Source organism: Hypomesus transpacificus, chromosome 7 (genome assembly GCF_021917145.1).
Source record: "Hypomesus transpacificus isolate Combined female chromosome 7, fHypTra1, whole genome shotgun sequence".
NCBI lineage: Eukaryota > Metazoa > Chordata > Actinopteri > Osmeriformes > Osmeridae > Hypomesus > Hypomesus transpacificus.
The window spans coordinates 2989611-3013185 of record NC_061066.1 but is presented as its reverse complement, the minus strand read 5'-3'; the positions used below and the strand labels follow the sequence as shown (position 1 = coordinate 3013185).

Here is a 23575-nt window from a genome sequence, read left to right as displayed (position 1 = left end):
TCAAAACAAACAATTGCAACGTTCTCAAATGGTTTTAGGGCAACTTCTTTAGGAATGCCTTGTCCACGATACGTATGTGAATTAAGTTTAATCTTGAATGTACCCCAAAAGAACGGAGGAGCCTACAACAGCATCGCTTCACATTATCATCATATTATCAGCAGACATTTCAAAGGTAGATAGATATATTTAGCTTATACGGGTAAATTGCAGAATGTGGAAACTGTAAATGTGCACATTTCAATAAGTATGTAAATAAATACGGATGCACCAAGCTGTATTCCCATCTACATTAAATTCCCTCCACATCGCCACTGGAGACAAGGCGGGGACCGCTGACAGCTGATCCACGATGGTAGAGCGGTCCGACCGCGCACCTCTGCTGGACTGGGAGGAAGTCCCATCCGCAGAGAAGCCTCATCCGGGTGGAGAGGAGAAGGACAGGGATTCTAGCCCCTCCAACAGCAACCGTGCACAGGGTAGCACTGCGCCGGGGATTGGGTGGAGCACCGGTCCGGGGGGTCCGGGATCTACATCTGTCTCTATAGACCCAGACACAACCACAGCCCCGGCGGATCGGGATGCGCAGTGTGGCGACAAGGATGACCACACTACGGACACAGGGCAAGGAGAGGTCCCACATGATAACGGGATGGGGAGATGGGAGGAAAAAGACCAGATAGTGTCTGTTTTTGTGGTGGCATTTAATACAAGATCAGGTGAGTAAACAGCACTGCGACTGATTCTGAATTCGATGGCGTGATGCGTCTAAACGCAATTCAATTACAGAGGTGATTCGTGAGTTTCTTTTATTTTGTATGTCAGGGCGTTATCAGAAACTACAGGATGGGCACTGACATGAGGTTTAAACCTCATCTAGCCTAAACCAGCTATCAGACCTACAACTGGGTGGTCAGAGTGGGACTATTCATTTTTAATGAGTGACTCCCTGTGGAATGCACACGCTGATCAGATTACTAGCCAGTTCTAATCGATAAGAGGATCTGTTGAAGATGGAAGCAGTGTCCACCTAGTTCTGATTAAAGAAAACTGCAGGCAGCAAATAGCCGGAACAGATTCATGGATACTATATGTTATAGAAGCTTACATTTGATGGGCCACAACGAGTTTCATACTTCAGTAATCTTATCTGTTTGAACAAAAGCACGTTTCGAAAAGCATATTTACATTCTCTGTCACCTTTTCTGCTCGCTCCTATCAGAAGTGTTATGTCTATTTGCACAGCTGTCTAAAAGTCAGTGTCCAATCAGCCCACAGAGAATGGTGTAGAAGAAATAGAAAGTCTGCAAACGATGTTATGAATTCCCAAGCAATGTTTCACAGACACAGATAAATCCACATACAATTCTATTTCACCTCAACGTCTAAAGCAGCTGCAACCACTCTGTGTTAATGTGTGTGTGTGTGTATGAGCGTCCTCATGAACGACCCTGTACCGTCCTGTATCTAGGCAACATGCTGGAGTGGTGTCTGCCCCAGGACATGGACCTGGACGGGGTGGAGTTCAAGGCCATTGCTAGTGGCTCCCACCGAGTCACCACCGACTTCATGTAAGTGCCCTGCTTGGGTGGATGGTTATCAATACTTGTATTGAATGGGTATGTATCAATACTTCATTTCTGATTGAGTACTCTTTGCATTGCACCTCAGACTGTACATGAGTAGAAGAAAGGACATCCAAACAGCCTAAATCTGTGTCAGTTGGCAGTAGCATACTGCATTGGCCTTCCTCACCACTCCCCCTCTCCATAGATACTTCCGGAAGGGCGGTTACTTTGGACTGGCCTGCTTTGCCAACATGGCGGTGGAGAGCGCGGTGGAGCGGGGTGCCAGAATGAAGTCAGTGGGGATCCTGTCTCCCTCTTACACACTGCTCTACCGCTACATGGGCTTCCTGGAGCACCAGGTCAGGTAAGACTTGAGGGAGAGGGGGGGGGGGGGGCATGCTGTTACAGGTCTGGTAAGACTGGAGGGAGAGGGGGGGGGGGGCATGCTGTCACCATCCCGTAAGATGTTTAGAAACATGAAGCCTTCTCAAGTCTTTTCACATCTGAGAGAGACATCTTGATGAATGCTACTTTTCTTCTGCAATTTCCCTTCTCTCCTTGCTCATTCATTCCCCTTTATCTTTCCCAATCTCTTCGTCATTTCACCATCAGCTCGAGGCTCTATTTATAAGTAGCTCATGCATTCTGCAGTATGATGCACTGCTTACACATGCTGTGTGTGAGAGTCGGGGGGAGTCACACTGCAATCTGTCACATCCTGCTCAACGTGAAACGGGCCAAAACGGTGGCTCCAGTACTTGTATTTTCTCTGTTCTCCTCTCCTCTTTCCGCTCTCCCTTTTTCGGTGTCTCTTCCTCTTCTCTTTCACACTGCGAACCTTCCATGGCTGGACTCTTGTCTTGGTCATCCTAACTGGCTGACTCATCTCCAGCAATGTTGTGCTTCTCTCTGTCCCAGTCGAGTTAGTTAGCCTAGTTCTTTTCTGAACTGTGTGGTCATCGGTTGCCACAAGGAGCCTACTGTTTATGGCTGCTGGGAAGCTGCACTAGACTCAGCCACACAGAGGCTTCCAGAACTGGTGACAGACGATCAAAACTATGACCTACAGCCCTCACCTCGAGACTATGGTCCACACCTGATTTAACCAGTGGATAGCCTGTAGTAGCAGACCTAGGATCAGATCAAGGCACAACCAATATTAAATGCTATAGTTGTGAATGATGAGTTCTATGCCTTGATCTGATTCTAGACTAGTGACATTAGATCATAACTGCAGACCTAATCCCAGTCCCATCCAGATCCCCAGACAGACTGATTCCTAGACACAATGGGCTTTATTAAGTACAGATTAGCAGTCTTGGATTAGACGACCACTTCATAATCTTAGTTAAATAGCTCATTAAATGGATTACCCATTAACTGCAGTAGCAGTGTTCCAACCTAATATCCCCATTGGATCTCAGTTAGTCAATTAGTCATTGGTCTAGGAGTAAATCTTTCCATTTCCGTGAAGATGGTTGTCAGTTAGAAACCCCCCACCTACCTGTGGTGCTGTGCTTCTTCGCAGGCTCCAGCTGCAGTCCCCAGGCCACTACTCCCCCCTGGAGGCCTTCTATGAAGACAAGAGGGCAGTGCTGCCCCCTCGTGGAGACAACGTCGTAACTGCATGTCCTGCCAGTGCCTGGGGCGCTGCCCTCAACCACAGCATGCACCCTGAGATGAAGGTAGGAGACTGGCATGACATGGCGCTTCAATACTGGACGATGATCATGGTGATGATGTTGATGGTGGTGGTGGGGATGATGAGGAAGGTGATGGGGATGCTGTTGGTGGTGGTGAAGGTGGGGATGATAGGAATGCTGATAGTGACAGTGATGGTGGGTGGATGTGTACCTGTGCAGATCACCCACCCAGCTGGGTGCATGTCCCAGTTCATCCGGTTCTTCGGGGAGCAGATCATGGTTCTGTGGAAGCTGGCTCTGCTGAGAAGACGCATCCTCATCTTCTCCCCTCCGCCTGTGGGAGTGGTCTGCTACAGGGGTGAGGGCTCACACACACACACACGCACGCGCACACACACAGTGGGCACCTGCCCATTCTAACCCTTACCTTAACCTTACCTTCTCAGTCTACTGCTGCTGTTGCCTTGCCAACGTGTCCATCCCCGGAGTGGGCATGGCAGTCCCCGAGTTCCGTCCCTTCTTCTATGTGAACGTGGCTGACATCAGCGCGCTGGAGAATGAGCTGGCCTACGTGGCATGTGAGTCTGGCTCCTGGCTGGCGTCAAGTGGAAGAGACTTATGCTAGCTCCCATCTTACTACACCCTTCTTGGCCCGAGGCCGAATGCAGTGTCGAGCAAAACGGGGGGGATCTTCCATGTTGTTTGAGGTATCTCTTCACGTCCTACTGTGTGTGTGTGTGTGTGTGTGTAGGCACCACGGAGAAGATCTTTGAGGAGAAGAAGGACCTGTACGACGTGTACGTAGACAACCAGAACGTGAAGACGTGCCGGGAAGGCCTGAAGCCCTTGCTACGACTCAGCGCCGCCGACAGAGACAAGTACCGCAAACTGACCGAACAGAGGTAGCAGGCCATGACTATGATGAGGAGGAGGAGGAGGATGGTCGAATACTGTAATGATTGTTGTTTGACTTTGGCTTTGTAGGCAGATGCTGCTGTACTCCCAGGAGGAGAATGGAGACTGTGTGTCTAGTGAAGAGGATTTGTTCATTCTGTAAGCAGCCAAATTACATTACAGTACATGCCCTTGTCAATAGCGATACAATTTAGACCATAGCGGTACAGCTTGTTGTAGTAGGCTGTCGTTTTCCATTTGATACACTAATCTCATTGCGTCCTCTAAAAGCCTTGTGTCGCTGTCCTGTGCCAGGTTTTTCCTTGAGCAGAACAACCGGATCTTCCAGACGCTGAGTGAGGTGGCAGGGAGCCCTGAACCCACCCTGACCCCAGAGAGCGTGAGGGCCATGGGCCTGGACCCCCACGGAGACAGGCTCTTCCTGCTCCACCTGCTGGAGACTTACGGCTACGACACCCTGCTGGTCACTGACCACCCCTGCTGCAGCTGAGCCTGGGTCAGGATGAGGGCCGTCTAGTCTGGATGTGGCAGTAGCAGCTGGGACATGGACACTCACCTCTGTCCCACAAACCCCCATCCTCTCACAGACTCACTGTGCACCTTACCCAGGCTGACCCGAGGCCAGTGAACTAGAGAGTTGCTATGTCACACGTCAACAGTGGCATGGCGGCTGTATGGATATCAGTTTTGGGGGAAACCTGGTTGGATAAGTGAGCTACTGAACTATTAGCAACACGTGGGCACTGAGTTCCTGGGCTGGACTTGGACGCTAATGGATGCTTTGTCTGTCTGGATTGTTAAACCATGGCCTTTGTGTGAAGCTGTGCGGTGTTTGTTGGGTCGTGTCTGTGTGCTGTGTATTCTTGCCTAGTTGTGGAAAGTTCTGACTGGGTTTAAACCAGAACACCATACTTCTCTTAATTCTCAGTGACTTTTGATTTCTTTGTGGTTATTTTGATTATTATTTATGAATGTAGAATCACTTGTGCTGTTTTTCTGTACAAAGGGGTAAGTAGAATGTGTTTTGTAATGAAAAGAATCCCAAAAGACCACTGGCTTACCCTGAAATCTCTTAACTCTCCAACGTATTGCGCACTAAAATCACTGTAATAGTCAATCTGTAATCTTACGATTCTTGTATTCTTGAAATGGAAACATACAAGTGCTACCTTGTAGAATTTAAGAGCCGCTGCAAGCTATTGAATGTTCTGTTCTAGTGGAATGAACAGCTTGCTTCACTTTCAAAACATCTTCACTTTATTTATTACTGTGGTAAACGATTTCATATGCAGACTACAGAAGTGCGAATATACTCAAATCCACACAGGGAATTCACCAGCTGTCCTCACATTGTCTCTGTTGATTGTTACACATGAATAAATACTGAAACGAAACGATAATGCACAGAAGTAAGCCTCTACGTCATGACGATCTGCTCTTACAGTACACGCGGGCGCTAGGCCCAGATATGGGAAGTGAGCTCCACGCTCAGAGGCTGTGTGGCTGGCTCTCGCTTGCCCCTCTACCGTTTGTGTCAGCAATGCCCCCGTTGCCATGAACCGCACCAGAGTTTTCGTTAGCGATGCCAACGCTCCACAGCGTGTCTCCGGTGGCGGCGGCCTGGATGACGGCCAGCCAGCGCTGCTTGAGCTCCTTGCCGTCGCAGGAGAAGGTGTGCACGGAGCGGGACTGGCTGAGGGTGAAGCAGGCCTGGAGGTCCGTCTGGGGGGACTCTTCCACGCTGTAGCCCAGCAGAGGCACACTGAATGCAGCCTTCACATCCTGGGGCAGCGGGGGGGGGCAGGGGAGGGATGGGAATGACAGGCGGGATTGGAGGCGTAGAGAAGATGGGGAAAGGGAGATGTTGGACGTTTGAATGAGATGGTGTCTAAGGCATGTAGGAAGCAAGATGGAATTGGCGTGTGTGTGTGTGTGTGTACCTGTGGTGCTCCATACAGGTAGAGCACCAGTGGCTCTGTCTCAGGGATGACACCCCACAGTTTCTGCCAGTTGCGGGGGTTGTCCCCGTACTGCAGGAAGCCACACATCACACTGCTGCCCGAGAACTGAGACGCCTCGATCTGGGGATGGGACGGGACTCTCTTTACGACATCACCTTTAAGAACCTTCAACGCTCAGGCTTGTGTTCATAGATGTATCTCTGCTTGTGTTCACATAGCGTTTGTTTCCGAGGGCCAGCGTGTTTTCAATGGTTTCCGTGGAGATGGCATATGCAGCCACCTAGAGAAGAAGGTTTTTTGCTGTGTCGCTGCAAGCACTTCTAGTTGAAAATCTCGATACTTTTCAGAATGGGAACGCTTTTTTGATAAAACACTGGGATGAAGCGCCCCACCAGTGTATTTCGGACAGAAAAATAAAGTGCCACCTGGACACAGGCTCTAAAGTTCTAACTAACGTTACAACAAGTATGCCATGCGCATAGAAAGACTGAGCAAGGAAGCCATGACATGGACCAAGCTCCTTTGAAACGCCTCACCCCCGACCCCCACTCTGACCCCATTGTCCTTCACCTCTGACCCACCAGCTCACCTCCAGTATGCCCTTCTTCTTGTTCTCTGCCTTCTCCCGGCCAGTCAGGATGGAGAAACAGTCCTTGCAGACCCGGTTCATCTTGTTTCCGTCATACTCCAGAGCCGTCTTGCTGTCTGAGCACTTTGAACACACCACCTTATACCAAGCAGGCAGAATCATTTCAGTGACAAACTCCAGGAGACAATGTGAATCCTTCCATCTTCTGGATGGTCTATTATTTTTGTGTGTGTGTATTCACATGTGTGTGTGTGTGTGTGTGTATTCACATGTGTGAGTGTGTGTGTGTTTTCACATGTGTGTGTTTGGAGGGCTAACTCACACAGCCACATGCTCTGCAGTGGTGTCTCCGTCTCAGAGCGTTGAAAGGCTCTTGACACTTCATGCACATGGTCACATCCTTGTCTCGGATCCAACGAGGAGCACGTCGACCCAGCTCTTCCGTCTAAAAGAAATAAGTGTTCACACGGACCGCCCCCCCACACACACACTTCTGACTCCCAAAATCACAAGACAGAAAAGTTTGTTTGTTCGTTGTTGTCATGATAGAAGCCAAACTTACCGAAACCTCCTCTTCTACCTCTTTAGAGGCCAGCTTGAAGGTTTTGTTCTTTGTCTGGAAAATGTCAATAGTCTCCTGGATGGCCTAAAAGTGCAGATGTACTTCCTGATTTAATCATTTCTCTGACAATTTACTTTATAAAAATGATGTGTGTGCCGCCCTCATTTACAAATGTTATCTGATACCTTGATCCACTCCTCCATGTCTTGCTGAGAGCTGAAAGCAAAAGGAGAACTTTAGGGCACCTTAAGCTTCGTATACATACCGCACACAAACACACAAAGGGTAAACACAATCCCAACCTGGCCTGAAGATCCAGGATCTTCTCCTTGCCGCACACTTGGAAGGTGTGAGGGTAGTCCTCGTTGCTTATCTCCTTCACCTGCATGCCGTCCACGCCGATCTTTGCCCGCAGGGTGAAACGCTGCCCCACCAGGCTGAACTTGGGAGTGCAGCACAGCAGCATGGTGTTCAACTGAGGACCCACAGCAGCAGAGAGACCTGAGTCAGTTTCAGGGAAACAAGAAAACCAACGGGAGTCAAAAGAGACAGCGTGGAGCCGTCACAGCGTTGGCCTGGCTGACCAGGAAGAGATGCCTCTCCATGGCGGACGTGTTCCTGGCGGCCAGTTTGACGAGGCGCCCCTCCTTGATGAACTCGTTGGACGGGTTGACGATGTCCTCTTCCTCCCCCAGCATCTCATACAGCTCCAGCAGCTTCTTCAGGTTCTCCTGCAGGGACGACACCACAGGAACCATCAGATGGGATGAGGAATATCATCCAGAAAATGGATATATTTGGCATTTGGATGGATGGATGGATACATACGGATTTGCGGATGGCGGAATTAGAGTGGGTGGCTGCCATGGAAATGGTCTGCAAGGACTCTGACATCACAGACAAATGATGTGACAATGAGCATCTCCACTATGTTTGCCGTTTTTACTAGAAACAGTGAGTTTAAACATGCCGAAAGGGTTATAAGGAGTCCACTGACTCTCAGCGTCCCTGCGGTCCTGGTCATCCTCAGGCAGCCTCCTCAGGTAGTCTCGGAGCAGCATCTCATAGCGAGGAACCCTCTGAACAGGCTCCAGCATGTGGTGCTGCAGGGTCAGATTTCCACACATCTCCTGACCCTGAGGAACCACACACACACACACACGTAAAGCTAATACCTGGGAGGCTAGTTTGGTTGACTGGGTTTCGGTTTGAAGCGGGGCCCCACCTGGATCTCCTGGATGATGCTCCTGAAAGGGGCGGAGCGCTCGCTCCAGTGTCGGAGCAGTTCCATGGCGCCTTCAAAGTTTGTGACGTACTCGGCGTACATCCGGAGGAACGGCGCGTTCTTCTGCATCACATCACCCAGCCTCGGAACCTCCCACCTACAGGAGAGGGAAGGGGTCAAAGGTCGTTCTAGTCAGCCATTAAGCAAGGCGATTCAAACGTAAACATAGGCTGAAGACTTGTAAAGAATGTGCTACAATATATCCCAGAGGTCTTCCTCTGCAAGTCCTTAGGTAGATTCTGTAGACTAAGGTAGAACTGTAGCGTGAACTGTGAAGCCCTCTGTGACATGCTTGCGTGTAAAAAGGGCTATACAATTACATTTGTTTTGATTTGTTTTGATTTAGCGTGGAACTCACCACTGTTCCATGCGGTCCTCCAGGTCTTTAAGGAGGAACCCACTGTGGAAGTCGTAGATGGAGGAGATGTTGGAGAAGATGCTTTTCACCGCCTCCACAGGAAAGGAGCCTTTACCTGCCTCGTCTGACAGCCGCACGTAGAACACCTGGACAGACGGACGGCCACGTGCACACGGTACAGACTCAGACATTGTAGACGTTGTTACATTCTCTCCAGTCACAGAGCATCGCCGTCCTGGCTGACCGTTCTAAGCCGTGTTGTAACGTACTCAGTGCCATGCGTGATTGGACCGGCCGCTCATACTGACCTTGCACAACAGGTGCAGTCGTGTGACGTAGGCCCTCTCCGTGTGCAGCAGCTCCAGGGCTATCTTATGCAGCTTCTGCTCTCTGCTCTCCTGCTCCACCGGAGCTCCACCTTCCGCCTGCCCTCCTCCGCCCCCCTCGGCGCCGTGCCCAGGCACCAGGCCTGGCTGTCCCCCACTCTGCCCCTCTTCGGTACCTTTCAGATGGGTGTTGTTGTTGATACCAGGCCCGGCTCCAGGGCTGGAGGGGGCTTCAACGTTCAGAGCTGTGGGTCTCTGTTGGTGTGCAGAGGAGGAGGAGGGGTTGGGGTGGAGCTCCTTCACGTTTGTTGTCTTCTGAGCAGGGCTGGGGAGGGGATGGGGAGGGGAGGGGAGAGGAAAGGATACTCAATGATTTGATAACCACTACAAAGGGCATTGCAAGATATATATATATATACACAAATATGAGAAAGACAGAGAGAGAGAGAGAGGGGAAGAGGAAAAGAGAGGTCAACAGTTAACACAGAAAGACAGAGAGGCACAAGAAGTACCAACCTGTTTCTCTCAAACTGACTAATGAGATTATGCACGCCGCAGGGTTTTCCTTCTTGCCCCTCCATCTTATGTTCAGGACTTCTCTGCTGGCCTAGCCAAGCCCTCGTTTCTGGACTGAGGATTCCTGGTTTCCCCCTCTGAGCCTGGGTCTTACTCCCCGTCTCTCTATTTCCAGGGCTAGTGGTCTCTACAGACCCTCTGGACAGACTAGTAGTGTTTAGTACACTCCTAGTTGGGCCTTTAGCATTTGGTGTCCCTGTTCCAGGGCTATGGGGGCCTGACCCCAACTTTCCAGAGCTAGGGGACCCTAGTGCTCTTAGAGGGCTAAAGTTAAGGGCCCCGGGCCCACTACTGGCAGGACTGCAGGCCCCTGGAGGTCCCTCATTCACTGGGCGGTCAGGTTTAGGAGGCACTGGAGAAAGGGTGGAGACAAAATATATGTTTTGCACGAAAGGTCATTCCACAGATGAATATTCTGCAGAATGGAAGTCCATGGAAGGAGTATGACCACAAGCTTGCAGTGATTAGTCAGTAGTCTCCAGGAGAAGCATTACTTTCACCTACTGTGACAGTATTTCACAGCCAAATCAAATGTACGGGTAGGGCTGTTCTACTGTAGGATCAAGACAGAACATGTATTCCCTTTTCCAGTTTCATTTTGCCTACCTTGAAGTTTGTCAGATGACCTCCTGCATGGTCTTGTGTTCCTAGGCTCCTCCCTCTTCTCTGGTGTCTGCTGTCCTGACCCGCACGCCTCGTCACAGCGATGGGAATCAAACACACCACTGGTGAGCACTGGAATGAACACACATACACACAGATGCACACACAGAGACACAAACACACAGTTAGATATACTACCTGACACTGTTATGCACCATAATCAACATGAGGAAGTTCACTAGATTACAGGCAGTCAATTGAGGAAATGAGAAGATAAGTCGAGTGTGTCTTAGTCTGTCTCAGTTTCGTTCCAAATATTCGGTTCCTTATAACATACATCCCTTTTACTTACTAGAAAAAAACATGATTTACTGTAAACAGATTTAAGAGTAAATCATTTCAGACAATCTCATTTACCAAAAACAGGATCTAAATTCCTCTCGAATTTCCCTTTTCCATAACTCGAAAGTTCTAGAGAGATTATTCCTGATGCTGAATGAAGAAGGAATTTGTGCACATGAGGAAACAGTGACAGAGTAGAGGTCATCATTAGGACAGCAAAGCTACTTTTAACCTAAGCATTGAGCTTTCTAAACCAAGCCCATTCACTCACAATCTCACAACGTATATGCAATGCACGGCAACAAGAACATGTAAACTGACCGTATTACATCTGTTGACCACCTATGCCCGATTGTCTTGTCTCTCTCAAGTGGTCTCGTCTTTCCCCAAACAATACAAAGCAGTTATCTTCTGTTCCCCAACTCACAGCACATGATGAGGTTCATCCTGAGACTCCGCCCCTCTACTCACACACACCCCCACACCAAGAAATACTGCACTCTCTCTCTTCCTCTTTCAAATGGTGTTACATTCCTATTTCATTACCATAAGCTTGTTAAAAATTTCAGCTGACTATTTAGTTAAGTTTTATCTCTAGTATTTTAATTCTAAACATATTTCTATCATAGTATGTCACCTCCCAAAAGAGTTTGATTAATTGTACCTGTCGTTTTGTTTATGGTACTGACGCTTTACTGCTCTCTGCTGCTCACATCGTGTAGTTACATGAACAAGACAAAAAAATAGGATGGAAATTAAGTTCCATAGTAGTCACAATAATACCAGAACCATAGGAGCAATGATGACACTAGTTCTCTGTTTACTTAGCTATACTCTGTCAATTACTCCGATAGGAACACAAGCACCCTTTGTTAAAGTACTACAGAACTGGGCTAAAGACTCGATGTACAAAGTCCAGTCTGGGGTCTGGGGAAAAAGGTTTCACCCAAACGCTTTACCAATAAAGGGGTTTATTGGACAAACTTCGAGAGTGGATGTTTACAAATCACACACTATTTGGACTGGGATGTAGTCAACCTCGTTCCTCAAGACCCACAACTAATTGTGACAACAGGAGATTCCTGTTGGAGATTCCTGTTGTCTCCCTTCTTTGGCAATCTTTTCTGAATTGCAGGATTCTTAAAATCGCACATGCCTTGTTATAGACAGGTCTCGAGGGAAAGTCTGATTTGCACTAAACACATTTTAGTTTTTTTACATAGCTTAAAATTAGGCTACTGATAGCCAGATCAAAGGGCAATCAATCTACCAGCATTGTCTGTCTCGCTTGTGCTTGAACAGGTGAATATACTCACCTGTGCTGTGAGTGAGCTTGTCTTGACCATCTGCAGGTACTTTCGGCCGCCGCCTCACCGCCATTCGTCTGAACTCCTCTGTCTCATGAGAGATTTTCACACTATCCGGCTTCACCAAGTCAAACATTGTCAAATATGTAGTCAACGTTTGTAAGCCAAAAAAGGGTCCCTTACTTCTGTGCTGAACACAATTCCACGCAAATCCCAATGCTCTCAACAAGCTGATAAAGTCTGACGTAAATTGCATAAAGCATTCTTGAGGTGCGCACGTACACGCCCCTGGCTGAAATAACTCACGCATTTGACCCATTGGCTCCGTGTCCGCCTTGCACTTCTTAGACGAATCTTCTGCGCTCGTGCTTTCGGCTTGTTAGAAAAGTGCAACTACAAAATGTTTAACTAATTTAACATGTGATATGAAATCAAGTGAATATGGCAATATTTTTTTATTTATTGTGGTTTTTATTTTGTCATAATAGTTTTGGGCCTAGAACGCAACAACCACTAGATGGCGCCAGAGATTTAACATATTTACGGTACACATTAAGGCGAGTTATACAGGATTATAATGATTTGGCACGTTATACAATGTCGTTTCACTTTTTGTTCTTCTTAACCTTTTTCCCCCTCTTCTTTTTGGCCGAAGCAGGCCATCTAAATCCTCGGAACTCCAGACAGTCGACTGCATTGTGGGAGATGTAGTAAACGTTCTCCATGGCTGCAGGGCTGAGGATGTCCACTTCTGTCTGGGTGGATTTGGCACTGGAAGACCTCTTTTTGGACGACCGTCGCCTTTCACGACCTTTGGCGGGACGCGCACTGTGGGACCTTGATTTTCTTGACGTTGTTGACTGTGATTAATAGAAAATGATGACTGACTCATATAGACTGATTAGAAAAAGTTCAATCATCAAATCAACTGTCAAAATCACCATACCATCATGTGGACATCCTTCTCTTGACATTCTCTGCAACAACAACAAATAAAGTATAGCCTAGCCTCTCAGACCCATTTGGAAGAGAACTTTCAAGACATGCACACAGACTATTAGACCATCGGCTTCAACTTTGCACAATTATTCCTAGCATTGGCAAGAAGTTCCAGATCCATTCATTTCAAAAGGCTTGGGAATTTGTCATATTAATAAAACAGTTGATCTTACCCACCCCTGTCTGAGCTCATGCAGTCCGGGAGAGGGTTTCTCACTTGTTTGTGTGTTGCCGTAGAGACAGACAGTGCCTGTCTTCTTTGTTTCAACAGGACTGGGAGGTCTGTGCTGACAGACAGCAGCCCTCAGTGTGTAGGACACAGCGGCTCACTCCATATTCACTGCCTAGTGTAGTTCTCTGTTGCCATGAATAATAATAGAAGACTTGCTCATGGTTCAGATTGAGCCCGCTTTTGAAGGCTGCAGGATTGGCCTTAAAAGTCTGCAATTGTTTTCGCCTAAAATCTGCAGTCTGAAATGCTTCCAATGCTTTCCCTGGAAGGAGGAAGTGTGGTTCCACCAGACCATGCATAATGCCAGTCTCTTGCTATACAATTAAGTTTAAAGTGGTGGGACTGAAATATCCTAACCCATCTCAAAATGAAACCAAAACACATGACATGTATCCAAAGTGACTTCCAGCGAGGGGGTGTGGGACAGGACCCACAACCCTGTCGTTAGGGGTTAAGATCCCATAATAGTACTACAAGCGACATTACCCCTGGCCTCAACCTTTCCACTTGACTGTCTATTCCACTGACTGCAAACACCAGCTTCCGTCACTGGTTTCCCCAGACAGCTCCAAAACCGGACATACTTAGTATCAATGATTCGTGCAAAAACTGTCCGTGGAAATGAGTGAAAAGCATTAGTCCTGTGGATGCAAAAACAGAAATAAAACTGTGACGCAAACTGTGAAATTGTCCTTTTATTTTAAGTGGAATTGTTATACAACTGAAGTTTACAGTCCCTCAAGTTGATCCAAATGATTTTGCAACTCTCTTTACCAAACTGCCATCACATCAGTACGCCCTTGACATTGTGAGGGCTTGATTTTCACGTCAGTGTAATATCCCATTTCTCATACATTCCTTAGAAATGTACGGAAGATAAACATGCAGAAGCTCTTGGAGCCATTTCTCTGGATCCATCATGCTTTCATTTGTCATATAAATACACACAAAACCAGAAGAATTGTGCGATCATTTTCAGTACAGGGAATCCAATATGGACTCAAATGCTTTTTTTCAGTTGTGTGAAGGAAACACACAACCCATAATAAAAAAAACGCACCTTGAGTTTCCCAATAATACAGGAAATGTGGCCGGAGATATATACAAACACAGCAAATAAAACGGCTGCATTTCGAACGGTAATCTATCGTGTTTCTATTGCACACTATATGGCAGTCTGACGAAAGAAAAGTAATAGAAAACAAATGTTTTGACAGTAGTTCCCGTCGAGGTGTGTGTGTGTATATAAGTACTGTATGTATGTGTGTGTGTGGTGTGTGTACAGGCATGTCTACATGGACAGTGTGTGTGTGTGTGTCTACTGGGTGGAGATGAGCCTGACGATCATGTGGATGATGCGGGAGCCTCGAGGACAGCTGCACAGGTCCATACTGGGGCTTCTGATCTTATCTTCTAACAGCTGGTCCAGCTCCCAGCGCAGCTCCTTCACCAGCTCGGCCACCTGCGCACACACACACACACACAGACACACACACACGTTAATTTCACCTGAGCGTAGGCCTCCGCCCTCACCGCAGACGTGCCTACGAGGCACCATGTGACCCACCTGGTGCGAGGCAGCGGCAAATCGTATCCAGCCGTCGTCCAGCGAGATGACGAACTCGCCCTTCTGCAGCTCCACATTCACCTGGCCCCCCCCGAACAGCACCAGGGCGTAGACAGACACCATGCTGCAGTCCCGGATGAACACGCGGCTGGTCTTCACCTTCTCGTGGTACACCAGGTAGGGGCTGTCGTAGTGACGCACCTGGGAGGGGTCAGGAGGGCCGTTAGTGCGTATGCCCACGGCAGGAAGACGGCCTTCTGCTTGAGCGCGCCACGCCAGGCTCACACACACACACACACACAATCACACACACACCGTGTAGTTGACGGAGGAGGGGTGCACGTGGACACAGCCGTCGTTCTTGGTCATGAAGCGCAGCTCGTCGGCTTTGGGCTGCATCTTCACCGCTCCCTTGCTGGTCTGCTTGTACTTGCCCTGGGGGGAGCGCACCTGAGGCACACACAGACAGTCTGAAACAAACGCACCTCGCGCAGAGGAGCACCTTGACGTCATGCAGAGAAGCACGGGAGTTCAACAGCTACGCCGGGCGCACTCGTTGTAAAAACCAGACCCAAACGGGGACACCCAGGAAGCTAGTTAGCGGGGGGGGAAACAGTGTCGTCTAGACAGAGGGCAGGTCAAGGTCAGGGGAGAGGCGCTCACCTGCACTACGTTGGGATAGAGGGCAGCACACAGCATGGCAGATATCAGCTTGATGTTGTCCGAGTTCAGGTTAGCCTAGGAGAGACCGGGCAGGACCCAGACTCAATTCCAGACATTCAAATGACAATGTGGATATGGGCTTTTAGTGCAGTATTATGTGTGTGAGAGTGAGGTGTGTGTGTTACCTCAGGGCCAGTAGCCTCCAGGATGCCATCAGTCCCCTTGGCACACATCCTCTCTATGACCCTGGCCTTCAGGCCCTCTTTGACGAAGCCAATGTCCGACAGCAGCTCGGTGAACTGCCTCTTCAGGCTGGCGATCTCCTGTAAGCCCCGCCCAGACAGGAAGTTCTCCCTGCAGTAATGAAAGCCTGCCTGGTTCCCGTTCCTGGCCGCTCCACACCAGCCCTGCAGGAAAGACAGAAGCCACTTCAGTCAGTCAGCCAATCAGGTGTTTCCTCCACGTCTCCACCAGCTTGTTAGAACTGGCGACGTCCTGTGTCTGAGGATCAAAAGGTCAGGGCCAGGAAACAATAGAGGGGTCAAAAGGCAGGGGCCAGCCTGTGTCGTGGATCCTGTATGGTGCTGACCTTGTATGCCTGCAGCAGGGCCAGATGGTCACTATTGGCCAGAGCATAGCTCAGCTTCTTCTCATTGGCCTCTTCTCTCTTGTCCCATGGCGACACCTAGTGGGGAGGAGTGGAGTGGTTAGAGGGGCACTGCTTGTGCTAAGCTACAATTCTACCAGACCTCATGTGAGCAGAGTCAAATGACCCCCCGCCAGGGCCTTACGAAGGGGGACTTGAAGGCCAGGCTGGCGGCGATGGTGAGGGCGGGGTCGAGGCAGCGGAACATGGCGCCGAACAGCATGAGTTTGCCGATGCGGACGTCCACGGGGAGGCAGGCCAGGTGGTAGCCCAGCGGCGTGAGCTTCTCGTCGGGCGTCAGGGCGCCCAGGTCCTGCAGGCGCTGCTCCGACGCCTCCAGGCTGCCCGCCGCCGGGGGCTCGATCAGTCGGGAGAAGACCGACTCCAAGGTCCGGTCGGCAAACAGGTCCAGGATCTTTATCCTGAGGGAGGGAGGGCGGGAGAGAGAGACACAGGGAGAGAGAGAGAGACACAGGGAGAGAGAGAGAGACACAGGGAGAGAGAGAGAGACAGGGAGAGAGAGAGAGATAAAAGAGAGGGGGAAAAGAGATAGACAGAAAGAGAGAGAAAGAGAGACAGACACAAGAGAGACAGAAAGAGAGAGAGACCGAAAGAGAGACACAGAGATGTCATCAGACAAACACCGCGGCACACTGACTCCACACTACCACTGAGTGCTGCCGCGTGGGGCTGGCCAGGGGGGCCCTGGTCCTACCGCAGACAGAGCTGCTCCAGGGGAACCCTCTGGATCTCTGGCAGCTGCTGCTCGGCCAGCTGGTGGGCGAAGCAGTGGCTGGTGAAGAGGTGGAAGCAGACCCCGGAGGCCACGCGGCCCGCCCGGCCCCTCCTCTGCAGGGCGTTGGCCCTGGACACCCACGAGTCCTCCAGGCTCTCCATGCTCTTGGACGCGTCGTACCTGCATGGTGGGAGGAGCAACCGAGATGGTCACGAGAGCGACAGGCCCCGCCAGGCGGCTTGTCCCAGGACAGGGGGGGGGATTCGAGGGGGGGCGACGGGGAGGTGCGTTACGGGGGGGCTCACCTCTTCTCCTTCATCTTGCCCGAGTCGATAACGTAGACCACGTCGTCGATGGTGACGGAGGTCTCGGCGATGTTGGTGGAGATGATGATCTTGGTGACGCCCTCGGGAGGGCGCTTGAAGACGGCTTGCTGCTCCTCGTTGGACAGGGACGAGTGGAGGGGGTACACCACACACCTGACACACACACACTACGATCAATAACAGCCACTGATGCCGGACGGCCAAAACACAGTTGATACCAAGCAACACCTTTGAGAGAGACAGAGAGAGAGAGAGAGAGAGAGAGAGAGAGAGAGAGAGAGTCTGTACCTGGCTCTGTTCCTGTTGTTGAACATCCTGTTAGACTGGAGCTGTTCATACAACATCTTGATCTCAGCCAGGCCAGGCATGAACACCAGCACAGCACCTTGACAGACAGACGCACGGTCAGTCGGTCGGTCCGTCAGTGTGTGTCTATGCGTGTCTGTGTGTGTATGTGTGTGTGTGTGCTAACCTGAGGGGTAGTTGTGGTCTCCGTCTACGATCCACTCCAGCAAGCTCTCCACCAGGTCCATGTTGATCTTGTCCAGGTCCATGGTAGCGATGGTCTTCAGAACCGTCTTCTTGGCGTCTGTTCCACGATACAGACCCACACACACAAACACTTCCATCAACAACGAATCAACAAATCCCACGAGACAAAATGCCGTGTCAACGGCAAATCTGTACAAACTGGGCTCCAAAGGGAAAGCATGAAAACAGAGGACTTACATTCACCCATTCCCTCAACACGTATTCATCCATCCAGTCTCTCACCCTTGAATCGGATGCTGAGCTCCGGTAGGCTGAGCTGCTGGTCAGGGATGGAGTCCTTGACAAAGTCCTTCTTCTGGAAGGACATGTAGTTCCACATGTCGTCTCCCAGGTTGTCCACGGGGTCCTTGGCCCCCCCGCGGCCCCCGCGGCCCCCCGAGGAAGAGCTCTGCTTCCCGGAGCGCATGAAGGGGCTGCCGTCCTCGATGACGTAGCTGCGGGGACAGGGTCAGAGGTTAGCCACGCCAGAGGAGGAACACGGGGGGTTGAAATATGAATGGTTGGATCTGTATTTTTTCTTTGGATAAAGCTCGTCAGGATTCTTCTGTGTACCGCGTTTTGGCGAGGGCGTCTTCCAGGAAGAACTGATCCACGGGGAACGTGCGCCCTGGAGGAGGAACAAGATCATGAGGAGGAGGAAGTCTAAAAGGGAGGACTAGGCTGAGTCCTGGGACAGGTGTGTGTGTGTGTCGTCACCTGGTATGTGGATGGTGTTACAGTTGTTGAAATACTGTGAGAAGAGATCAGCATTGAGCGTGGCGCTCATCAGGATGATCTTCAGGTCTGGTCTCTGGACCATCAGGTCCTTCAGCACCAAGAGGAGGAAGTCACTGAGGGAGGGGGGAGGAGGAGGAGGAGGAGAGATTGAGGGAGGAATGGTGGAGGGAGGGGCCAGAGAAGAAGAGAAAGAGAGACAGGGATAAACAATGGCTGTTGCACATGTATGGGACTACCTGTGTGACAGTCAGGAACCCCGATGGTGTGTGTGTGTGTCTCACCTCTCCTCAGTACGCTCGTGCACCTCATCCACTATGACGTGAGTGACGCCCTTGAGGTCAGCTTCCCCCTCCAGCCTGCGCAGCAGCACCCCTGTGGTACAATACAGCAGCCTGGTGGCAGAGGACTGGGGGGAGACCAGAGAGAGAGACAGAGACAGAGAGAGACAGAGAGAGAGACAGAGAGAGAGAAAGAGAGAGAGACAGAGAGAGAGACAGAGAGAGAGACAGAGAGAGAGAAAGAGAGAGAGAGAGAAAGAGAGAGAGAGGCATGGTGAAGGGAGGAGGGAAAATGAAAACAAACAGGATATTCAGTTACACTTTAAAGGACAGGCATTTCTGTTGTGTGGAAAGTCAGTAACTTCGTGCAGCCATGCATGCTGGGAGACGGAGTCCCCTTCCTGCTCACCCTGACAGTCTCCAGGCGGATCTGGTAGCCCACTGAGATGCCGAGGCGCTCGGCCCGCTCCTGGGCCACCCTCTCAGCCACCGTGATGGCAGAGATACGGCGGGGCTGGGTACAGATGATGTTGGCCACCTGGTCGGCTGACCCGCTCAGGGTGGCGTCCAGGATGAACTGGGGGACCTGGGTAGTCTTACCACACCTGCAGAGACAGAGAGAGAGACAGAGAGAGAGACAGAGAGAGAGAGGGGGGTGGGGGTGGTGGAGGAGGAGGAGGAAGACTGTCAAACAGCATGCTTCTGTGCCCATCTCAACAGCAGCATGGGCTAGCCATTTCGAGCTGCGTTGGACTGTGCATGGCTTTGAGTGGAGGACTGTGTGTGTGTGTGTGGTCTGAGGGACTGACCCGGTCATGCCGCTGACCACCAGCACCTGGCACCTGTCCAGCAGCTCCAGGATGTGGTCCTTCTCCTGCCAGGCCGGCAGCTTCTGCCTCTGCTGCAGCATGGAGCCAAACCGCCCCGACGACTGGAGGCGGGACAGGGATCCAGGGGGACAGGGGGGACAGGGGCGAGGTTAGACAGAAACGGGGAAGGACAGCGACAGGACTTCCTGTCTGACTCCACATGCCTATGTGACAGAAGGCATGGCTAAACAAAGGTCCCCCACCTGTTTTCGCCGGTACTCCCGACACAGCTTGCCGTTCTCCTGCAGGACGTTGTCCATCCTCTGCTCGTGCCTCCGGACCATCTTCTTCCTCAGGTGGACGTAGCTCTCGCTCTCGGGGACCACCTCTTCCTCGTCCTCGTCCTCCTCCCTCTCGTCCGAGTCTTCCGGCTCCGTGGTCTGTCTCACTGGACGCACGCAGACGCAGGCGATTAAGTCAACGGTACGAAACGGCCAAGCCAGTCCGAGCAGAACATTATACATGTCATTGTGATTCGTTGCTATCGCTAAGTTTTTCTAAGTCGGAGCTCGTCTCTCACCCTCAGGTTTCCTGTTGTTGCTGTTGCTGTTGTTGCTGGTCGGCCCCCTCTTGGTGTTGGCGCTATGGTTGCTGTTACTGCCCGCGTTAGCCCCACCCTTGCCCTCCTGTGTCGCCGTGACGCTCCTCCCACTCTTGCCCTTCGCCGCCGTCGCCGCGGCGACGGGCGGGGCCCGCATCACCACAGGGGGCGGGGAGCTGTATTTGTGATGGGCGACCGACAGCAGCTCCTTGACGACGGCCTCGTCCTCGCAGCAGGTGATCAGGGTGTAGACCACAGGCTCCCCGAGCCGGGCGGCGGCCAGGGCCTCGCCGAACAGGCGCTCGGTGAGGCTCAGCCTCATGGCCGCGCCCAGCGCCTCGTCGTTGGTGCTGAAGGCCACCACAGGGGCCTGGAAAGGGTAGCGGTTGCCCTTGGGGAAGCGCACCTCCAGCTCGTACTGGGAGGGGGAGAAGCTGGTGAAGCCGGGCTGGCTGCCGCTCACCGCCTCGGGGGCCCCCGGCACCATGGAGGTGGGGAGCTCGTGTTTGTACTTGCACTTGGCGCCGAACCTGCACCCTTGCCCCTTCAGGTAGAACCGGCACACGTCCCTGATGTGAACCTCCCCCTTGGCATGTCTGGAGTCGCCGTTCCGCCGCCCCGCCGGTTTGCTGCCGAGGATGTCGGCCAGGAAGGAGAGGTCCAGAGAGACGGTCCACACGGTGTTGGCGATGCGCTCGGTGAAGCGCTCGCCGTAGATGGCGGTCAGGGCCAGGGCCTCCTCCTGCCTCTGGGTGAGGCACTCGTCCATGGGCGCCCCCTGGAGGCCGTCTGGAGACACTGCTTTAGGGCCGTAGAGCTCCGAGGCCACCTGGAGGAGGAGCTGCTCGAGGGTGGCCCCCACCTCCCCGCCCCCGGCCTCCAGAGCCTGTCTGCTACGCTCCCGGTCAAAACCATACCTGGGGAGGGAGCACGAGAGAGAGGAAGGGAGATGAAGAGCGTTAGAAGAGGACATCTAAGATGCACAAGATCCTGACATCAAAGTAACGGTGTTGTGTGTACATTGAACCGTACATACTCAGACACGGTCCCCCCCCCGATGAGAAACAGTGTGAGTAAAGGATAAGGTGGTCAAGATAGAGGGTAGAAGGGAAGTAATATTAGAAACTACACACCCAAGTAAGACAACACATGGATACTGATGATACAGATCTATAGACAATATAGGCTCCTCATTGTCCAGTGGAACAGATGAAGCACTTCAGGTTTCATGGACCCAGTGGCTTGTAGGCAGTGTGAGTTTAGACAAGTGGGTAGAGTGAATGGGCGGCAGTAGGTAGGTACCTGGAGAGCTTCCCTATGGCAAACAGGGAGATGATGGGTTCAGGGGAGGGCCTGTCCTCGTCTGACTCCAGCTCGTACACAGGGCTGTCAGCACTCTCCACCGGCTCGTCGTGGGTGTTCCAGAACTGGCCTTCCTCGCGGTAATCTAGCTCGTCAAACTCCTCCTCCTCCTCTTCCCCTTCCTCGCATTCCTCGTATTCTGAACCCGAGTCTCTGGGGTAGGACATTGGTGTTTAGATACTGGGATGTCAACAGTCTGATAAAGATAAGAATGTCATATCCTCACTTGACATATATTATGATGTAATATGGGGTATAGGATATGGGGCTTGAGGCCTGGGGCTATGGGCTTGATTAGTGGTGGTTTACATGTATTCATCACTTTATCTCCAGGTCTAAGTAGTTCAATACTCACTCGTAGGCCTCGTCAATGTCCTGGGTCTGCAGCTCCCTAAGCAGTTCCTTGACCTGTTCCTGGTTCTCTGAGGTCATGAAGATCTTCTGCATGGGCATCTGACCCACGTCGAGCCTGGGGCGAGGCCTGTCATCCTCCAGCCTGGGCCTGGGCCGTTCCACCACCAGAGACCTGGGGACCCCCCTGCTGCTCCCCCCCCTGCTGCTCCCCCCCCTGCTGCTTCCCCCCCTGCTGCCCTGCCCCCTGCCCCCACCCCGGCCCCCACCATCCCTGCCTCGACCCCTTCCTCCACCTCCACCTCCACCTCCACCTCCTCCTCCTCTACCCCCACTGCCACCCCGTCCGCTCCCTCCTCCACCCCTCCCTCTTCCTGAAGGTCTGTGGAGAGCGAGCGAGGGAGAGAGAGGGAAAGACAACACAAACACACACAACAAGCAAAGACCAACCATGAATGTACATGAATCCACTCTCCATGCTTCATTCTACATATTTGGAACGTTCACATCAAAGCATCACAGGCAGTAGTATTGGCCTACCTTGTTGGACGACTGGGTCCAAAATCCAGACTAAAGTCATCTCCATCATCCCAGCCGCCACAGGCTGCCTTTTTGCTACCTCCTCCTCCTCCTCCTCCTCCACCTCCACCGCCTCCTCCTCCTCCTCCACCTCCGCCTCTACCTCTTCCTCTTCCTCCACCTCCTCTGGGCTTGTTAAACCTGCCTCCTCCTCTGTTGGGCTTGCCCCCTCTTCTTATCCCACTCATCTCAGAAATCACTCTGCAATAAGAGGACAGTAATATTTAGGCCACTCTTTAGAGAGCACCAATAACACATGTGAGAGGTGTTGTGTACACTAGCTGCAAAACATGGCGAGTTTATCTACACACAATTAAATATGTGAGGAGCCTTTTTATGTTACATACCTTCAAATGTGTTCCATTTACCTAGGCAAAAGACCTGTAATGACAAAAAAGTGTTGACAGAATACTGTTATCTGGCTAACCCTATCCCTTATTATATATATCCTATGGACATTGACAACTAAAGCTCCAATATTGTTGCCATAACACATTAATATTTATTCTAGATTCTGCGATGGGGTTACTGCTCCTTAGGTTCTGAGAATGAGGAGTCTCACTGACGTCTACAGTAGCTGGTTTTTAAGTTTCGATTCAGATGACACACCGGCTAAGTAAGCTAGGCTAGCTAAATGACAATTTTGCCGGTGGCCATAGAGCAAGTAGTGTATGGATAATTAAGTTCGCCAGACAAAGTTGGCACTAGTTTCTATGAGACAACACCAACCTATGTTAGTTTTCCAGTACAAGTTTAATCAAACTCCGCCAGAACATGTCCATGAAATGTCAACAACGTCAACATACCATTTGGCTGCCCAGGCATAGCCTAGCCATTGGGCTAACCATGCTAGTAGGGTTAGCTCTAGTCTAGCTATCTTAAGATAGTAGCAGCGACTACTGGTCTTCTAGGCTAGCTACATTGAGGTGAGGGAAGCCCAGTCAGTGCTTTAGCTAAAACACACAGACTATAATATTAAAGCTCTACCTTACCTTACCAGCTGCCCGTTCAACAATAAAGAACAAAGGTAGCGCTTTGCTTTTTGCTCGCTAGTTGAAGTATTGCACGCACATACCAGATCGGGAAACAATGCTGATCTGTTCACCGGCAAGTACAGCACGC

The 23575-nt window shown here is 51.1% G+C and overlaps 4 protein-coding genes across 7 annotated transcripts; 1 reads left to right on the top strand and 3 right to left on the bottom strand.

The window, feature by feature from the left end:
- The first annotated feature begins 34 nt into the window (after window positions 1–34).
- Window positions 35–4877, top strand: LOC124469636 (DENN domain-containing protein 11-like). Of its 2 annotated transcripts, XM_047023051.1 has the most exons (10): window positions 35–175; window positions 321–719; window positions 1472–1571; window positions 1774–1932; window positions 3097–3253; window positions 3431–3569; window positions 3658–3789; window positions 3963–4113; window positions 4196–4264; window positions 4421–4877. In XM_047023051.1, exons 2-10 carry the CDS (start codon window positions 353–355, stop codon window positions 4614–4616), a joined length of 1470 nt encoding a protein of 489 aa, XP_046879007.1. In that variant the 5' UTR covers window positions 35–175; window positions 321–352; the 3' UTR covers window positions 4617–4877. The 2 variants fall into 2 exon arrangements, with proteins under 2 accessions (XP_046879007.1, XP_046879006.1); XM_047023050.1 differs by having other exon boundaries at window positions 35–719.
- A 488-nt stretch (window positions 4878–5365) lies between these two features.
- On the bottom strand, window positions 5366–12354 carry LOC124469635 (FYVE, RhoGEF and PH domain-containing protein 4-like). Of its 2 annotated transcripts, none has more exons than XM_047023048.1 (16): window positions 12045–12354; window positions 10390–10518; window positions 9724–10135; window positions 9190–9532; window positions 8882–9027; window positions 8464–8620; window positions 8236–8374; window positions 8067–8125; window positions 7823–7969; window positions 7541–7713; window positions 7424–7454; window positions 7239–7322; window positions 6999–7121; window positions 6677–6814; window positions 6067–6207; window positions 5366–5908 (listed from the first exon to the last, which is right to left on the bottom strand). In XM_047023048.1, the coding sequence occupies exons 1-16, from the start codon at window positions 12352–12354 to the stop codon at window positions 5615–5617; spliced, it is 2826 nt and encodes a 941-aa protein (XP_046879004.1). In that variant the 3' UTR covers window positions 5366–5614. The 2 variants fall into 2 exon arrangements, with proteins under 2 accessions (XP_046879004.1, XP_046879005.1); XM_047023049.1 differs by lacking the exon at window positions 12045–12354 and adding an exon at window positions 11050–11199.
- Window positions 12355–12492: 138 nt separating this feature from the next.
- On the bottom strand, window positions 12493–13303 carry LOC124469638 (small lysine-rich protein 1). 2 transcript variants are annotated; one of them, XM_047023053.1, is made up of 3 exons: window positions 13212–13303; window positions 12982–13012; window positions 12493–12895 (listed from the first exon to the last, which is right to left on the bottom strand). In XM_047023053.1, the coding sequence occupies exons 2-3, from the start codon at window positions 12985–12987 to the stop codon at window positions 12641–12643; spliced, it is 261 nt and encodes an 86-aa protein (XP_046879009.1). In that variant the 5' UTR covers window positions 12988–13012; window positions 13212–13303; the 3' UTR covers window positions 12493–12640. The 2 variants fall into 2 exon arrangements, with proteins under 2 accessions (XP_046879009.1, XP_046879008.1); XM_047023052.1 differs by having other exon boundaries at window positions 12641–12895; window positions 13208–13291.
- A 643-nt stretch (window positions 13304–13946) lies between these two features.
- dhx57 (DEAH (Asp-Glu-Ala-Asp/His) box polypeptide 57) lies at window positions 13947–23569 on the bottom strand. Its single transcript, XM_047023095.1, has 24 exons — window positions 23446–23569; window positions 22801–22834; window positions 22415–22654; window positions 21879–22256; window positions 21464–21676; window positions 20141–21078; window positions 19824–20008; window positions 19561–19682; window positions 19161–19356; window positions 18755–18879; window positions 18453–18586; window positions 18309–18363; window positions 17979–18190; window positions 17677–17793; window positions 17493–17589; window positions 17184–17357; window positions 16858–17058; window positions 16288–16564; window positions 16086–16181; window positions 15682–15903; window positions 15497–15571; window positions 15149–15283; window positions 14834–15034; window positions 13947–14728 (listed from the first exon to the last, which is right to left on the bottom strand). Exons 3-24 carry the CDS (start codon window positions 22639–22641, stop codon window positions 14585–14587), a joined length of 4524 nt encoding a protein of 1507 aa, XP_046879051.1. The 5' UTR covers window positions 22642–22654; window positions 22801–22834; window positions 23446–23569; the 3' UTR covers window positions 13947–14584.
- Window positions 23570–23575: the final 6 nt, after the last annotated feature.

Bases quoted from the DNA above. Each gene is read 5' to 3' on its own strand.
- LOC124469636 (XM_047023051.1), top strand. From the start codon at position 353: ATGGTAGAGCGGTCCGACCGCGCACCTCTGCTGGACTGGGAGGAAGTC. The intron at 3,570-3,657 runs GTGAGGGCTCAC...TTACCTTCTCAG, and splicing joins GGGAGTGGTCTGCTACAGGG to TCTACTGCTGCTGTTGCCTT. The intron at 3,790-3,962 runs GTGAGTCTGGCT...GTGTGTGTGTAG, and splicing joins TGAGCTGGCCTACGTGGCAT to GCACCACGGAGAAGATCTTT.
- LOC124469638 (XM_047023052.1), bottom strand. From the start codon at position 13,227: ATGAGCTCAGACAGGGGTGG. The intron at 13,013-13,207 runs GTAAGATCAACT...TTGTTGTTGCAG, and splicing joins ATGAGCTCAGACAGGGGTGG to AGAATGTCAAGAGAAGGATG. The intron at 12,896-12,981 runs GTATGGTGATTT...TATTAATCACAG, and splicing joins AGAAGGATGTCCACATGATG to TCAACAACGTCAAGAAAATC.
- LOC124469635 (XM_047023048.1), bottom strand. From the start codon at position 12,354: ATGGGTCAAATGCGTGAGTTATTTCAGCCAGGGGCGTGTACGTGCGCA. The intron at 10,519-12,044 runs GTGAGTATATTC...TGTTCATTCCAG, and splicing joins CAAGCTCACTCACAGCACAG to TGCTCACCAGTGGTGTGTTT. The intron at 7,970-8,066 runs GTATGTATCCAT...TCGTCCCTGCAG, and splicing joins ATTCCGCCATCCGCAAATCC to GAGAACCTGAAGAAGCTGCT.
- dhx57 (XM_047023095.1), bottom strand. From the start codon at position 22,641: ATGAGTGGGATAAGAAGAGGGGGCAAGCCCAACAGAGGAGGAGGCAGG. The intron at 16,182-16,287 runs GTAAGGCCCTGG...CCTCCCCACTAG, and splicing joins TGGCCTTCAAGTCCCCCTTC to GTGTCGCCATGGGACAAGAG. The intron at 14,729-14,833 runs GTGGGTCACATG...GTGTGTGCGCAG, and splicing joins TTGCCGCTGCCTCGCACCAG to GTGGCCGAGCTGGTGAAGGA.